The sequence below is a fragment of the Strix aluco genome, chromosome 12, assembly GCF_031877795.1.
Source record: "Strix aluco isolate bStrAlu1 chromosome 12, bStrAlu1.hap1, whole genome shotgun sequence".
NCBI classification, from domain to species: Eukaryota; Metazoa; Chordata; class Aves; order Strigiformes; family Strigidae; genus Strix; species Strix aluco.
This window is the reverse complement of record NC_133942.1, coordinates 10,248,388-10,264,232: the sequence shown is the minus strand read 5'-3', so window position 1 is coordinate 10,264,232 and position 15,845 is coordinate 10,248,388. Positions and strand designations below refer to the sequence as shown.

The 15,845-nt window shown below is 37.1% G+C and overlaps 1 protein-coding gene across 10 annotated transcripts in view; it reads left to right on the top strand.

Annotated features, from left to right (window-relative positions):
* TJP1 (tight junction protein 1) overlaps positions 1 to 15,845 on the top strand; it is a 197,058-nt gene that overhangs the window by 151,024 nt on the left and 30,189 nt on the right. For all 10 annotated transcript variants that reach the window (XM_074837745.1, XM_074837740.1, XM_074837738.1 and 7 more), the window contains 7 exons: positions 1,965 to 2,021; positions 8,232 to 8,356; positions 8,573 to 8,675; positions 10,057 to 10,336; positions 10,924 to 11,027; positions 11,773 to 11,941; positions 12,304 to 12,448. In XM_074837745.1, coding sequence (XP_074693846.1) covers positions 1,965 to 2,021; positions 8,232 to 8,356; positions 8,573 to 8,675; positions 10,057 to 10,336; positions 10,924 to 11,027; positions 11,773 to 11,941; positions 12,304 to 12,448 — 983 coding nt within the window. The remainder of the gene's footprint in view (positions 1 to 1,964; positions 2,022 to 8,231; positions 8,357 to 8,572; positions 8,676 to 10,056; positions 10,337 to 10,923; positions 11,028 to 11,772; positions 11,942 to 12,303; positions 12,449 to 15,845) is intronic.

The window sequence follows — 15,845 nt, the reverse complement described above, 5'->3', positions numbered from 1 at the left end:
TTCTCAGAAGTGTGTTACGTAGGTCATTTCCATTTTTCTTAGTCATTGCTTAGCTGTTTTTGTTATCTTACCCTACTCTGACTCTAGGATTGCCAGTTCTCCCAGATCCAGTGGGAGCAGTGCATAGCTGGTTAAACCGGGTGTTATCAGTCTTTGCCATATCCAGAACCAGTTGGTGTGTTTGCACTGTGCCCTGTGTACTGAGCTCCAACAGTGAGACACAAGAACTTGGAGCTGTTGAAATCTGGTACCTCATTAGCCAAGTAGCTCAAACTGTGCTGTGCAGAAGTGCCTTCAACTGCCTATGGAGTGTTGTACCTGCCTGACTTTGCCAGGACAAATGTGATAAATGAACCAGTCAGGTTAACTTCTTTGATAATTGCAGATAGAAATGAGGCAGCCTTACTTGAATTAAAATGCGAATTGTGACTTTTTGCAGTCCATTATTGGATTCCTGTTGCACCCTTTTCTGAACAGGAGCAATTTAAAGCTTTTTTCTTTTACAAGTTCACTTGCAGAGGTAATTCTTTGCTTGTTGATGAGATATTTAGCCTGAGAAGCTCCTGCCAAAACTAAGACAGAATGAGAGCATCAGAAATAGGGAAGAAAATCAGTATTCATTAACTGTTTAACAGGCAAAACATTCTGCTTTGTTTCAAAGATAGCTTTCTGTGTGTAAATCGTTACTGTTTTTAATATATATTTGGTCTACTTTTAAAAAGCTGGAGAGAAATAATCTAATTCTGGGGTAGAGTTGAATCAATTTGTAATGCAAAGGAGTAACATTTGGTACTGAGGGGAGTGGAAAAAAAAGCTGTTTGAATGAAATATATCCCAATTAAGTTGCACCAACACTTTCAGGAGCAGTGAACCCTGAAAGAGAAATGGGCAGTAATGTAGCACATCCTGAACGTTGAAATTAGAGCACAAAATGTGGAGGAAGAAACCCCACAGCTTTTTGGGGTCATGAGAAGAACTCACTTTTTAAACCTACTTGCAAATTCTGATGTTATGAAATTGGATAAAGTTTTCAGAGGTATTGATTGTGAGAGTAAACACTCCTGCTGCTGTTCTACTGTAATACAGGACTGGATTAAAAGCTAGGAGTACTTTTCGTTGTAGTGGCTGAGTTACTGTAACTGAAACAAAATAAGAGTAAAGTAGAATTTCAAAGAAAACATTCCTGTATTGCAGAGGTGCTTGTGTTGTGATTCTGTTCTTTAGTTAGTAGACTGCTTGTTTATGAGAGGGGAGAGTATGGAGCAAAACCTTGGGCACTCTGGAAAGGTAGAAAATTTGGCAGCAGGATAGCAAGGAGACTTCATGCTGTTGGCTACGTATTTCCTGCTGCCTTTCTGCCTGTTTTCAAGCCTTTGGCTCTGCTAGTTTTTCCTCCATCATGCCATCTTCCCCTTTCCAAATGTTTGCTTGTCATGGCACATTAAGTAGTGCAAGTATCTGCTCTTTTAAGCAGAAATGCAGGTATGTAAATATTGTCATAATGTTACTGTTTAATCTAGTTCCCTTAGAGGACCTTGTTTATTTCTGCAGTGCTACTGTTCACCAAAGAAATTAGCCTACACTAAACTGTGGAGTCTGTTAAATGTGACCTGTATGCATAATACAGTAGCACACGTACTGTAATCTATAGCTGGGTGTTCATGAATTAGGAGTAATGTGCATACAGGCAGAACAAGCAAAAGGAGAATGGTCACGGAAGTATTAAGTAGAAATCTGTTTTGCCTATTCTTCCCCCCTGCCCCTTTCCATAGGAGCATGGGAGGTTCAGATGTGATATATAAAGAGAGGAAATGCGTAACAAATGAGCCAGCCCTACTTCTCTGTAGCTATTTGATAGGAATATTAGTATTACTTTTGAGTGTAAGTTTCTCTTTGTGGTATTATACAGTCATTTAGTACAGCTGTTGACAGTGAAGTCTAATCTTTGGGTTTTTTCTCCTTAGAGCACAACAATGGAAGAAACAGCTATATGGGAACAGCACACAGTGACTCTTCACAGGGTAAGTTCATACAATTGGTTCTGTGTGCCTAATGCAGGATACTGGTAGCATTTGAAAACAATAGGAAAAAGCCAGATGTCAGGAAGTAAAAGAAAAGGAAACTGTCATATTCCGTTGTTTAAATTTAGAAGTGTTGCAAAAGCTCTATTTGATAGTAGGTCTATTTGTTTGTTGGGTTTCAAAGATAAGCTTGCCTACAAATAACTGCCAGAAACAAAACTTTAGATTGCTTCTGTATGTAACTGAAAGTAGTTAAAAAATGAAATGTTCATTAATGATTGTACTGTAACTATATTTAAATGTTTTAAAACTTTATTTGCAGGGACATAAACCAGTGTAGTTAAGTAGAGATAAATGTGTTCAAAACTGCCTTATTTGGTTGCCACTTTCTTCAATTAGTGGCTGAAAATAGTGATTTTTGGGTGATCAGAATGTGCACATTACACGAAGGAATGTGTACTAGGAATCAGTGACTAGAAAGACAGCTTTTACATTGAGACTGACTCTTGTCTTATTTGAGTTACTCTTAAATTAAATTGATTTCTGATGTAGCTATTGTGAGGCTGTACAAGAAAGGCAATAAAGAATGAGTTGCTTAGGGAAAATCAGAACAAGGTGGGATGCCATTTTTTGCAGCCACTTAGTATTAAAGTGACCACAGAATCATGGTCAAAATAGCTATATTCATTCCAACAAAAGGGAGATACACAAGAGTGTCTCCAGGGAGCAAGTTATATCATTTGCCTTTAAATCTTCAGCATAGAATCAAGGCATTTTAGAATTGTAGCATTGATGAGATGAATGGACCTTTGTGACTAGAAATGTGTATGAATAGATCAGCTGGTCAGATAAAAATGTTAATTCTCTGTACAAATCTATTATCTGTTGATTCTAATGAGTTTAATCTTTGAATCAAAATAACCCTTTTAGTACCTGTCCTCTGAGGAACAGAGCAGTTACACTCATTTGGCCGGAAGACTGTCTAGCAAAGTACTGTGTCTCTAACTGCAACCACATGTTGAAAGAAAAGTATAAGTAAAACCAGAAATGTGTAGTGATACTTATCTAGGCTACTTGTCAAGCTTCCAACAATTTTTAGGTCAACAAATTTTGGAGCAAGAGGTATTATTTCTATGTGTAATTGCCCTTTATGTTTTCTACTTGAAGCTTTCCATTCATCCCTGGAACCTGTGTAAACTTAAAATTTTTTACTCATACTACTGATTAAATCTGTATTGTCTTATTTTCAAAACCAAACAAAATAATGCGATAGCAATACAAGGTTGGCTAGTAGAGTTGGTGATTGTTTAGTTTCTCTTGAAGAGGATATTTTTCTGGTTAATTGGAGCAGTAACTTCAGTGAAACCTGAAAATGACGAGTTCAGTCAGTGTGCAAAGGAATCATGAAATGCTGCAGTATGGTGTTACCTTGAACAAATCTTTGAAATAATATATAGGAACTATAAGTCATGTCTTTGCACTTGCAGCGTAGTCAGAAGTCTTTGTGTAGAACTGAAAGTGTGATTTGATTACAAATTTGATTATGACACTTTATGTGCCAAACTTCTGCCAACTGTACTGGTTTAACAGTTAGCTGAGTAAGTAGCTCTTATATAGATGTTGGAGACTGGCGTCTACTGTTAATAACTTTGATAGCATTAATTTAGGCAATTAAAAACAAACAAACAATGTTTTCCATCTGCCAGATAAATTAGCATAAGAGTTTGGGTTTTGTTAAGCTTAGAATTTATCCTTAGCACTGGGAAGAGGATTTAGGAGAGCAACGGCATATTTGCCTATGGAGTTTTTGACTTTGCTTTTTATTGGTGATGTTCTTACAGTGTTAGATTATCAAGTAGTTGAGGTTACTTCAGTTTAGTTGGAAGGAGTGAAATGCATCCAGATCTCAGTTATCCTCAAAGATATCTAGAAGTTAATAGAATTGGAATAGACTCAAAATGCCACTCTGGTTGTGGAATATTTCCTGTGTGAGTTTATTTGCTCCACTTTGCTGAGCTACAGAACAGCAGAGAGCATCTACTGTCAGCCACACAAAAAACATTTTGAACTGAATTTGCTTTATCTAGTGAGGCACACTAAAAAGTCCCTCTGATTTTGGCTTAGCTGAGGGCAGTAAGCTGGCTGCGAATGATGGAATTAATGACATTTGACATGTGCTGAATTTCTACAGGGTAGATGCAAGTCAGGCTTCACGTTACTGGCTTCCTGTTTTACTGGTATGCCTGAGAAGCTCTTGGGATTCACCAAACTTTTTTGTACATCTTGTCAGTATTTGCCTTCAGAAATGAGGCAAGACAAGTCACTGAAAGAATCTGATCCAGAATAAACGTCTAAAACCTTAGTAAGTCCCCCTGGGAGAGGGAGAGAAGTCTGGAGTTGGTGTCAGTCCAGATCAACTCTTGTTTCTTCACAAGTACCTGCTTAATGGCAAGCAGATCTGTTGTCCCTCCAAGTGCCCCAAAGAAACTTTGTAACTGTGGGGTTTTTTTCTCCATTTTAATTGTTTTTTATTAATGGTATTTGATCAAAACTAGTTAACGAGTGAGGACCACTAACATCTGTTAAAATGAACAGCCTTAAAACTAGGGAGGAAGTAGTTTGGTGGGTGGGGGTGTTAGCAAAGATGCATAGAATATTCTTGACTACATTTGTTCCTGTTTTGAGACTCATTTTTGTCCTGTTGGAGACTCCTGCACTGACAATTTTACTTTGTTTTAAGATGGTGTTGTTCTCTACTCCATTGCTCCTGTGTATGGCAGAGTACAATTTCTTTAACTCTCCTTGGTATCCATAAAGGTAGCCAAAAATGTAAAAACAAAAAGCAGTTTTAGTAGTAATCATCAAACTTTAAGAAAGTAGATATTATTTGTATGCAATCTTTTTCTGAAGAAAAAAAAAAAGCGCCCCATTAGCAGGTAACTGTATAAGGTATTCTATCTGCGTAGTCTAATGATTAGCTTTTTGAACATGTCAGTGTCTGAGGTATTAAACATTTCTTAAAAAGTTTCTGCATTCTTATAGGGTGCAATTACTGATTTATAAAACCAATTAATGGCAGTTCAGAAGTGTTGTTACATACCTCAAAAAGATACATGTTTTATTTTTTCAGTATGTCTTGATCCTGTAATGGCCCTTTTAAAAGGGGATAGTATGGTATATTAGCTTTGGAAGATGAGCCTTACAAAAGAGAAAGGGAGTGCTTTAGATAGGGAGTTGTTGTTGAAGAATGCAGCTTTGCCCACTTCTTTGGAAGGGCTTCTTCCTATGATCTGTACTTTGCAGAGATGTGATTACAAATTAGAGACAGAGTATACTTAATCCCAGTAGTTGCAGTATACATTTGTCAGTTCAGGCACTTTGATGTGGTTCAAACATCAGATTTTTTTAATTTTTATCCATCTGCTTCAGGTATTTTAGAATCTGGAACTGAGCATATAAGCAGTCTGACTGTCACAGTAATTGGTGATTTTCAGCACTATTACCAAAAGACTTAATAGAAACTTTTTTGGGGAGAAGAGGCTTGAGCTTCTAACCAAGAGTTTTGTTCCCTTTCTTTACTACCCTTCCAACTTCCTGGACTGCTACTTAGCTCTTGAAGATTGAGCCCGTCTCAAGTTCAGTTAAAGCTTATCAGATAGCTACAGTTTACCTTTTATTGAGAGATTTGCTGGTTTTGTATTCTTAACTGTAAAGGTCTTTAAGGAGAAGCGATGCACTTCATATCTTACGTGGGTTTCCTCATAGTTGGAACTCAAGTTCTGTGTGTCTTAGATGTGTCTCCTTCCTCCAAAGAATAGAAACCAGGCTTCTGCTTCTCCCATGATGCCTTACTGTGGGAGAGTAAAACAGTCCAGTCCTTTTTTTTGTGTTGTCACTACATCATCTGACAAGTGACTTTGTGATATGGCAGATTTATTTTAGTGCAATTTTAGTTAAGATACATGTTTATATCTCGTATAATCTGTAGTGATCAACATCTTGCTATTTCCAGACATGTCTAGGAGCTAGGTTCAGTTTTCTGAGGGTAGTTAGTTTATCGTTTATCTCTTAAGGTGATGGTAGACAGCAGGATAAAATGAACAGTAGTAGGTTGAGGTTTACTGGAAAGTTTCTTATTTGAGCTCTTAAATTTTCATGAAGGTTTAGGATTTGATTTGAACTTAGTAATTTGGAGTATCTCTTTAGACTTTGATTTATGTTATTAGCCTTTGTCTGACATGGTCTTTTTTGACTGCTGTAATATGCAACTGCATTGTTTCAGGGCTTCTTGAACATCATTAAAGTATGAAACTAATCATCCTAATAGTGGTGATTTGGTTTGCAAATCTACTCTGAAAAAATAGAAAGTAACAAGGTAAGGTTGATAGTGAGTTTCTGCATCTCTGCTGGCCTTAGCCTGATAGTTGTATTTCTTTTCATAAGTGGAGAGCTACAAGAAATCTTTTTTGTTTGTGATGTAAGGAAAGATAGAGAACACTTAAATGAAGTTCAACATAAATGTCTGTTGTTAGCTCTTTTCTCCCTTTCCTTCCCCACCCAAATATAGTGAAAACTGAATTTTGTTTGTTAGTCATGGAAAACTGTAAGATGAAGCAGTGGCATGGGAAAGGGGAGATATCTTTGAATAGTTTTTAAAGGGGGTTTTGATACACGTTTTCATAGGCTATTATATATTCTTTTTGTTGACTATATAAAAAAATAAAACTGAAAGAAAACCTCAGCTCTGGTCATAAGTAGTTATTAGGATCCTTTAGACTGTCCTCCTGCATGGCACAGGGTTTCATTTAGTAATTCTTGAATGAATCCCAGCCATGATTTCTGGTTGATGGGCCTGGAATGTATCTTGAAAATATGTCCAATCTTCATTTGATGAATTAAAATTAATGTAAAAGAAGCAGTAAGGTGTTCCTCTCCCCACTCCCGCACACCTGTTAGACCAATTTATTTTATTCATGCCTGGCAACAGTATTTGCTAACTGTTGAAATCGATTTCTGAACAGTGAATCTCCAGATCTTTGTTTTAATACTGTATGGTCCTGTTCACTGCTTACAGGCTAAATCTGGACCATGTTTGACCTCTATTTTGGGAGGAAATAGGAGCCAGGTTTTTTGAGCAGTAATTACTGTCCAAAAAGCTGAATGAATGTCATGTGTTGTACCGCCAAATGCAGACTGCCATGTTGCTTCTGCAGTCACTGTAAGGTTATGAAACTCATTGCTAAAGCTGGGTCCTGTTTGGCAAAAAGTCTGAAAAAGAAAGGGATAAGTCTGTGAGCATGGAGTGTATGCTATGTTAAATGGAGAGGAGGAATTGACTTGAAACATGATCTTTTCCATCCAGTGACTGTGTATTTTGCATAGTTGAAAACTTCAAAATATATTATTGAGCAAAATACAGCATTTAAAAGGTAATATCCTTCTGACAGTGTTTTCTGGGCAATGACAGAATAGCTAGATAGTTTGCAAATAAGCTATATTTAGAAAGTTTATTTCCCACCCTCACTGCTTCCAGGCAGAAATGTAAGCATCATTGTTGTTTCTTGAAATATCTAACAGGAATAACTTTTCAGAGGCATTGACCTTGCTGTAGTGGCAGGTCACCCTAGAGGGAAAAGATTGAAGCAAATTACTTTTGTTAAGATGCACATGATTTGCAAGTGCTGACAAGGTTTTGATGTATTTAATGGTACAAGTGATCTCGGTATTATTTGTAAGAATTGAGCCTGCAGTCATACTACTGTGTGCTGTGATCCTGTTAGTTCCTGAGCTAAGCAAGGTCAAGCTGGGTAAATATCATAATGTGAAACCTCAGAGAAAGTGTTGCAAGAAGTGATATGGGTTTGAATTGGTATCACAACACAGTGGTATATGTTGTGCTTACGGAAGATTGAGGTTTTACTGGTGACCACCTGAGGCCCAGGCCATAAAAATGCAAATGAGAACATTAATATTTTGCTCTTGGGAGAGATTGAGTAGTTAGTCTGAAACTCTCTGCCTCCTAAAAGTGTTTTTTTTATTTTTAATCTCTCTCCTGTTCTTGGATTGCATAGCATCGCATGGTACATTGATCCTTGTTTCTTCCAAAAAGTTGTATTCATCCCACAGGACCTTCTTGGGTTTGACACAGGGATGCGAATTGTTACCATGTAAATATTAAAAAGTAAAAATATTTCTCTTGTTACATTATAGGCTCCTGGATTTGGATTTGGTATTGCAATATCTGGAGGAAGAGATAATCCTCACTTTCAGAGTGGTGAGACATCAATAGTTATTTCTGATGTGCTGAAAGGAGGCCCAGCAGAAGGACTGCTGCAGTAAGTGCCAAACTATACCTGGATTCTGATTTGAAGGGCATTCATCTTTGTTAGTGGTAGCTTAACCTCCTAATTGTCTTGCTCTCAAGATATCTATCTGTAACTGTTTGTATAGTAGGTTTATAATACAGGCAGTTTGTCAGGGACACTCATTCCCCAATATTTTCCCTTTGGCATAAAGTATTTATATTGTGTATTGTAATGTTTTTCATTTAGAGAAAATGACCGTGTTGCAATGGTTAATGGAGTTTCAATGGATAATGTGGAGCATGCATTTGCTGTTCAGCAACTGAGGAAAAGTGGGAAGAATGCCAAAATTGTAAGTGAATGTCTTGAAGATTTAAGCTTATTTAAATTCCGTAGTTATAGAGCAAAACCGAAATGGTGTGAATAATACCTCTCTGATGCTTCAGGTTTGTGATGATCATGACATGTTTATCATGTGGGTCACTAAAAATTTTTTTGAAAATAAGGATGATGATGATTGAGTAGTGTGGCACTGGATACTTCAGACTCCTTTTCTTTGTGGTAAAGTTCTCAGTTTGTCAAAAGCTCAATTCTCGGCTTTGTTTAATATTTGCTTTCTTGAGTGCACTCTTATCAAGTTTTTCAAGGACTGGTGTATGTTAAAGGACTTTACCCACTGTTCAGGCACTAGCATAGTTCTTTTTATGCTCAGTAAACAGTTTGCCAAAATAAAGTATAATTACCTTAATTCCTATAATTTTGTAGGCTTATTCAAAGTGGCTGGCTTTTGAACTTTGCAAATCAGAACAGGCCATCACTAAAGGGTAGTAATCCGGCTTTCTGTAAAAGTTTGAGATTTATGTTACAAAAAACAGAACACAAATGCACAATGTTTAATGATTTCTTAATTCAGGAAAGCAAACTTCTAGGGCTTGTAGAAAAGCTTTTGTGCTGACAGATTTCTAGTGCTCTTGTGTGCTTTATAGTTGCAAAAATTGTCATGTTTTGCATTTGTAGATTCAGCAATTCTTTAAAGCTTACACAAAACAATGTGGTGAGCTATGCAGTATCTGAAGTATTTGGTGTGTAGATTTATGTAGGGAAAAAGAGTTAATGAAAACTTCGTGGTATAACTTGGTTCAGTTTTATAACACGTAGCAAATAAACCTCTAAACAGGGTTGGGTTTTATTCTAGAAACAGCTGTCGATGTTCATGCCAATCAACTTTGAACTTTCAGCGGGAATGTTCCCCTTCCTCTGTGGCTTGCATAAACATTGCTTTGGAAGACTGGGAGGCTTCAAAGTCGAGGAGAATTACTGTCAATAACACACTGAGAATACAGTAGATTACATGTTAGCAAAAGAAGTTTTTAGCAGTGCCAGTAGCTGATTTGTGGGTTTAAGCAAAGAGAGAGGGCATTCAAATATGAAGCTCTGTGAAGACAGAATGTTGCATTGTGCTACAATGGCTGTTATCCTTTTGCTGGTTTTACAAAAGCAAAAGAGGAGTAAAAATACATCCCTCCCCTCAAAAACAGGTTTCTTGTAATCTGTATTGATGAGTCTCCTGTATTAATCGAATAGAATTTTATAATGAGGATTCAAGATTTCAGAGCATCCACAAATGCATCTGTATATTTTCTTTTGAGTTCTGACATTAGCTTGGTTTATGACATTTAGTAGCACCATTAGCGTTATACAGCCAGAGGCTGATGTCTAGTTTTTGGCTGCAGACTATCAGAAGGATGAAGAAAATTCAGATTCCAGTGGCTCGACCAGAACCTGAACCAGTGTCTGAAAATGAGGACGACAGCTATGATGAAGAGATACGTGATCTAAGAAGCAGCCGTGGTGGTCCAAGTGCCAACAGAAGGCATGAGAAGAGCTGGGTAAGAGATCGAAGTGCTAGCAGAGAGAGAAGCTTATCACCAAGATCAGACAGAAGGTCGGTTACTTCCAGTCAGCCTGCAAAACCTACCAAAGTAACACTGGTGAAATCAAGGAAAAATGAAGGTAACTTGTATGTAATTCTCTTGCTAAGACTTTTGCTGGTTTTTAAAGGCCAACTGCTTCAGTCAATGTTGCATTAAGGGCTTCATGGACTGTATGAACAGTGCTGTTAACAAGTTTGCCGCTTTTACCAGTAGCTAGCTGAAAACTTGAAAACTGCTGTTGTATTTCTGGTGGTATCTTTCCTATTCCAAAATACATGTGATTAATTAAGGGTAAAGTTTTATATAGTGTAAACAAATCTCAACTGTGCACCTGACATCTGGTGGTCAGTGGCTACATACCTTCCATATACTTCAGTCGAGTCTTCGGTGTTTGTCTTGTTTGAAAGAGGGAAAATTGTAGGAGCATCTGAATTAAGTTGTTGAACAACACCTATGATTACAGGCAGAGTTAGAAAAGAAATTGATATAATGGTAAATCCATAGCGTAATTCCACTACAGCCCTTCATGTGCCAAGTTCACTCTCCTCTTTTGCGTATCCAGTGTAAATGTTGTATAAAGCAGTGTTGTAAATCTTCAGATACCTCCCTCTTTTTATTTTTTTTACTGTAACTTCATCAGTTTTCTTTTTTATTGCTATTATATAGAGTATGGTCTACGGTTGGCAAGCCACATATTTGTGAAAGAAATATCACAGGATAGCCTGGCAGCAAGAGATGGCAATATTCAGGAAGGAGATGTTGTACTGAAGGTATAGTAAATGGTGGTGGTGGGTTTTTTTTCAAGAGAAAAACTTACTGATATAACTGTTCTTAGAATTAGTTATTTCTTAACGTAATTATTACTAGTTGAAGATGTATCTTTAAATTACTTCAAATGTCAATAAATTTAAGTATAAATCAACCTCTCTAAAGAAAGGGAAATTATAAAGTCTTTTTGGGTTTTTTTGGTATTATTCCCCAGGCCTTATTCAGTCAAATAGTGCCCACTGTAAATGTATAACAGAAAACATTTGGGATGGTATGAAACTGGCCCTGTGTGCTTAGTTATACAATATAATGTTGTGGAATTGTGCTATTGAGCAACACCAGAACTTGCCTTCAGGATAAATTTTGATTTTTGTGGAAATCAATATACCCAGGGATTTTCAATTCCATACTAACAACTTTAATTTCAAGATACTGCTATAAATATGTTGGTGCAGAAAAACATTCTGCAGTATATAGCAGTGCTGGTTCAAAAAACATAACTAATATTTTAAAATAAGTTCTGTATTAGTGGTAGAGGCTTTGTCTTTGAAAGATGAAAATAAATTTCTAATATTATGTCATAGTTTGGATGAGCCCAATAGTCTTCCGTTCTATTGTGGTAATTTGATAAATATCTCCATCTATTTCTAAAATCTAAATATCATCAGACAGAAAACCACTGTCTACTGGAGATTCGCTGTTTTTTTTCAGTAAGTTTATATCTGCTCTTCTCTTATTCTGTTCCAGATAAATGGTACAGTGACGGAAAATATGTCCTTAGCAGATGCAAAAACACTAATAGAAAGGTCAAAAGGCAAGTTGAAGATGGTTGTTCAGCGAGATGAACGAGCTACACTGTTGAATGTCCCTGATCTTTCTGACAGTATTCATTCTGCTAATGCTTCAGAAAGAGATGGTGAGTATAAATAAACTTGATTTCCAAAGGGAGAGAAGAATTCCCTGTGTTGTGAAGATGTTAAATACCTAAGTGGGATGAGAGGGTGGGGAGCAGAAGAGTGAGGAGTAACATTGTCATGTGGGTAAATTCTTGTTTGAATGTGATTGAAATCCATATGTTCAAAAACAGTGGAGAAAATTATACATCTCCAATTCTTGCAGTTGTTTTTTCAGGAATATTAAATTTAGTTGTTTTGAAATAATAAACATAGATTTAACATCTTCATAAAAATTCTCTGCAAAAGCTTATTTCCATTTGAGCAGATCACACCACCATTTTAATTACGATCATTTCATGAAAAAACAACTTTTATTTAACAGACATTTCAGAAATTCAGTCGCTGGCATCAGATCATTCCAACCGATCACATGACAGGCCCCGCCGCAGTCGTTCACGATCTCCTGACCAGAGGTCAGAGCCTTCAGACCATTCCAGACATTCTCCACAGCAGCCCAGCAACGGCAGGTGATGGCAGCATTGTATTATTTTTAAATCAACTATTTAATGTGACATAAGTTGGAGGAGTGCTTGGATTTATACAGTGTGACAAATGTGACGCAAAACTACGGTAGTAGTAATATGACATCCTTTCTCTCAAGAGATGCAGCTGATAATGATCCAAATCTTTTTAGACTTCAGGAGAAATGGAATTTTTAACTTCAGTGTTAGCCCTTTTTTAAACATAATCTTAGAGCATGTTGTATGAATGACAATAAGTTTGATAGTGATATATGTTATTGAAGCATATGCAATTATATTTTGGTTTTAGAAAGCAGTTAGCTGCAAGGATATTTGAGATGACTAGTAGCACAGTTCCTATTGAATGTCCAACCTGGGTAAACTTGTTGAAATCTTTGCTTTATTTAGGCATAGCCTATTTACTTTCCTCACTAGCCTTCTTTAAAAGTTACCTTATGTTTCTGAATATACTTAATTCCTTCAAAAAAGGTGTATTACACAGCAGATTTAGGTTTTGGAATGTAGTTTTTAATATTTGAACTTGGCAGTGGGGCATTCACAGTAATTCTGAAGTAGGCAAGTGTCATTTTACGTGAATTCAGAGAGAAGTATGTTGTATGGTTTGGAATTTTTTCTTTTGCCATGTGAAACTTTAATCCTGAATAACATAAATCTGTCCTGTTTTGCATTTCCACAGTTTGCTGGAAATGGATGCTAATTTATTGAAACAGAATTTCGGGGTTGGATTTCAGATTTTACTAAACATTTATAAGAGAAGAGTTTACCTTCTGAGTGCTCATAGGTGATGGAGCAAAAGTTAGAATTGATCCGTTGCAACTTCCAAATTCAGAGCCTGTATTTGAAGACTTTTAGATGCTGTCAAAAATTCTGAAAATCAAATTGCAACTAGCTGTTCCATAAAACTAAGATACGCCTGATTGGTTATTAATAACATTTTGTTTGCCGGATGGGAAAATAACGCTTATACCTTCAAGGTTTTTAGGGTCTTTTAAGGGTTAATAAAACTGCAAGACAGATCTTACCTGCATGTACACCTGGTTGGGGTTATGGATTACAGACGTTTTTGCGTCTTTTCCATGTATATTGCTTGGAGGGACCACAAGGCATGGAAGTTTGTTTCCAAGTAGGAAACCCATCATTAGTTGGAAAAACTTAAAAGCAGGTCCCCAGATCAGGGATTTGATTGTGAAGGTTGTGAGGTCTGTCAGATTTAAAACCTTTATTTCTTGACGTGCATTTCTAATGCAGTGTGAAAAGGGCTTGTGGAGGGAGGGGAAGAAAAAAATCCATCAAAACTGAAACGATGACTGACTTATCGTAGTGTTAGTGCTTTCCTGTCCTATTACAGTGGCTTAGGTAGATGGTCACTTCCTCCCTATGGACTACCCTGTCAGAAGAATTAAATCCTTCCTCAGAAGGAACTTTGAAGTTATCTCAACTCCGAATGCATCCGCTATATCTACTTTATGAACAAGAGCTACCTTGGCATGGATTGACTTCCTGTTGGACATGTCCCTTTCAAGATCAGAAAAATTGGGCCCTGAGCCGCATAAAGAAAAACATGTTAAAAGCAGCTTCTCTTTGTAGTGGTTATTTGTGCAAGTTCAGATCTGCTGTAAGATCAAATCAGTTGCAACTGCTTCATTTTTTTTATAGTTTGGTGAAAAATCTGGAGGCAAAAAAACTCGAGAACAACAAGCTAAGGAGGAAAAGGTGCCAAAAGTCCACAAACTGAGCTTAAGGAGGACATTAAAAATGTGTTGAAGATACTGAGTCTCTATTTAGACCCTGTTCTGCCAAATGTCTGTATGTTAATCAGGAGAGAAATTCCAAGGGAATCCTTAGTCCTTTCATCCAAGCTTAATTATAGACTGGCACTTGTAGGTGTGCACTATAGTACAGAAACCTGCCAACAGACTTGCTGAAGCATTGCTTTGGGTGCTGGCAGGATTTTCAATGTGTTGTCCGTCTTTCAGTATTCCATACTGGTATGTACACCAGTGTGTCTGCAGTTTTCCTGGATACGGAATTTCCACAATCGCTATTTGAACATTCTGTCAAAGAACTTGTACTTTTCTCTAGTCCAAAAGAAATTCACAGATGTCTCTTGAACAGTCTTCCTAAAACTCAGATTCTAGAACATGTTCTTCTTATTTTACTAATAAATAAGACTAATTACACTTGAATGGTTTTTTCACTTGTGGAGGATTGCAAATTATCCATAGTCTTGAAAAGAATCCAGAGAATGAATCTTACAAATCTCCAGGGACAGATAATACTCATAGCCCTAGAGACTTGGAAAATTTATAACCAGCTGATGCTGAATTAGGTATGAAGTGAAATGTAAGATACAAATATGTCCTGGCTTTGAGGAGAGGCTCTCTGCGCAGATCATGTTTTAAAGGTTAAATATAATTTTAAAAGATGTGTATAATTTTAAAGATATGCAGAACAACAACTGTTTAGGCAGAGAAAAAATGCATCTTAAATATAGAATGTCAGATAACATAAGGCAGCTTTGTATAATCTGTTAAGAGCTGTACTTAAAAAGCTAGAATGAGCAGAATAGGTCTCTGCACCCTAAGTTGGAGAGTACTTGGGGGAAGTATCATATGTACCCTTTCTTGCCTATCTGGTCTTACTGCTGGCAGTAACAACTTGTTGAGCTAGATAAGCATTTGGTGTGACCCATCCTGAAAAGTAGCATTTACAACCAGGTGCTGGCAAGTCTGCCAGATTACATCTCTGGGCATTTAAAAGAACTCCCACTCAGGAACTCTCTCCTGTGCTGCCTTCTTCACCTGGGTACTGCAACAGCAAAAACGTTTTCTGATACATGTTCAGCCTCAGCAAGACAGGTGTAGCTTGAAGAAATCCCTGTAGAGGTCATCATGATCTCTGGAAGCATGAAGTTGACTTCTCTAATACAGTTGTCAATTTATATATAGCATGAGAGATTTGTTGTTCTGTCTATTTTCAAAACAAGCTGAAAAACTGGAATATGGGAGAAAAATCAACCCTATTTTTGAATGTGCTTAGGAAGATGCATCTTGGCTCCCTCTTGGCTCTTACTGTCTTCTGATGCTAAACAGTTTGAGATGTGCTAAGAACACATTTGTGAAGAGCCTGCATATTCATATTTTTCAGAACTTTTTTTGTGCAAACAAGCATTCTAACTGTGTTGCAGACAGTTGTCTTTTGTTCTGAAGTAATAGCCACAGTTGATGGCAGTAGTGTGTAGCTGACTGCATTTTGTGACAGCAGGTTATTTTAAATGCTTGTTAGACATACTTATAAAAAAAAAAAAGGGGGGGGGTGGGGAGTAGAGGAGGAAGTGAGGTAAAGGGGGCCCTGACACAGCACAGATGTTAAACAATAGTAT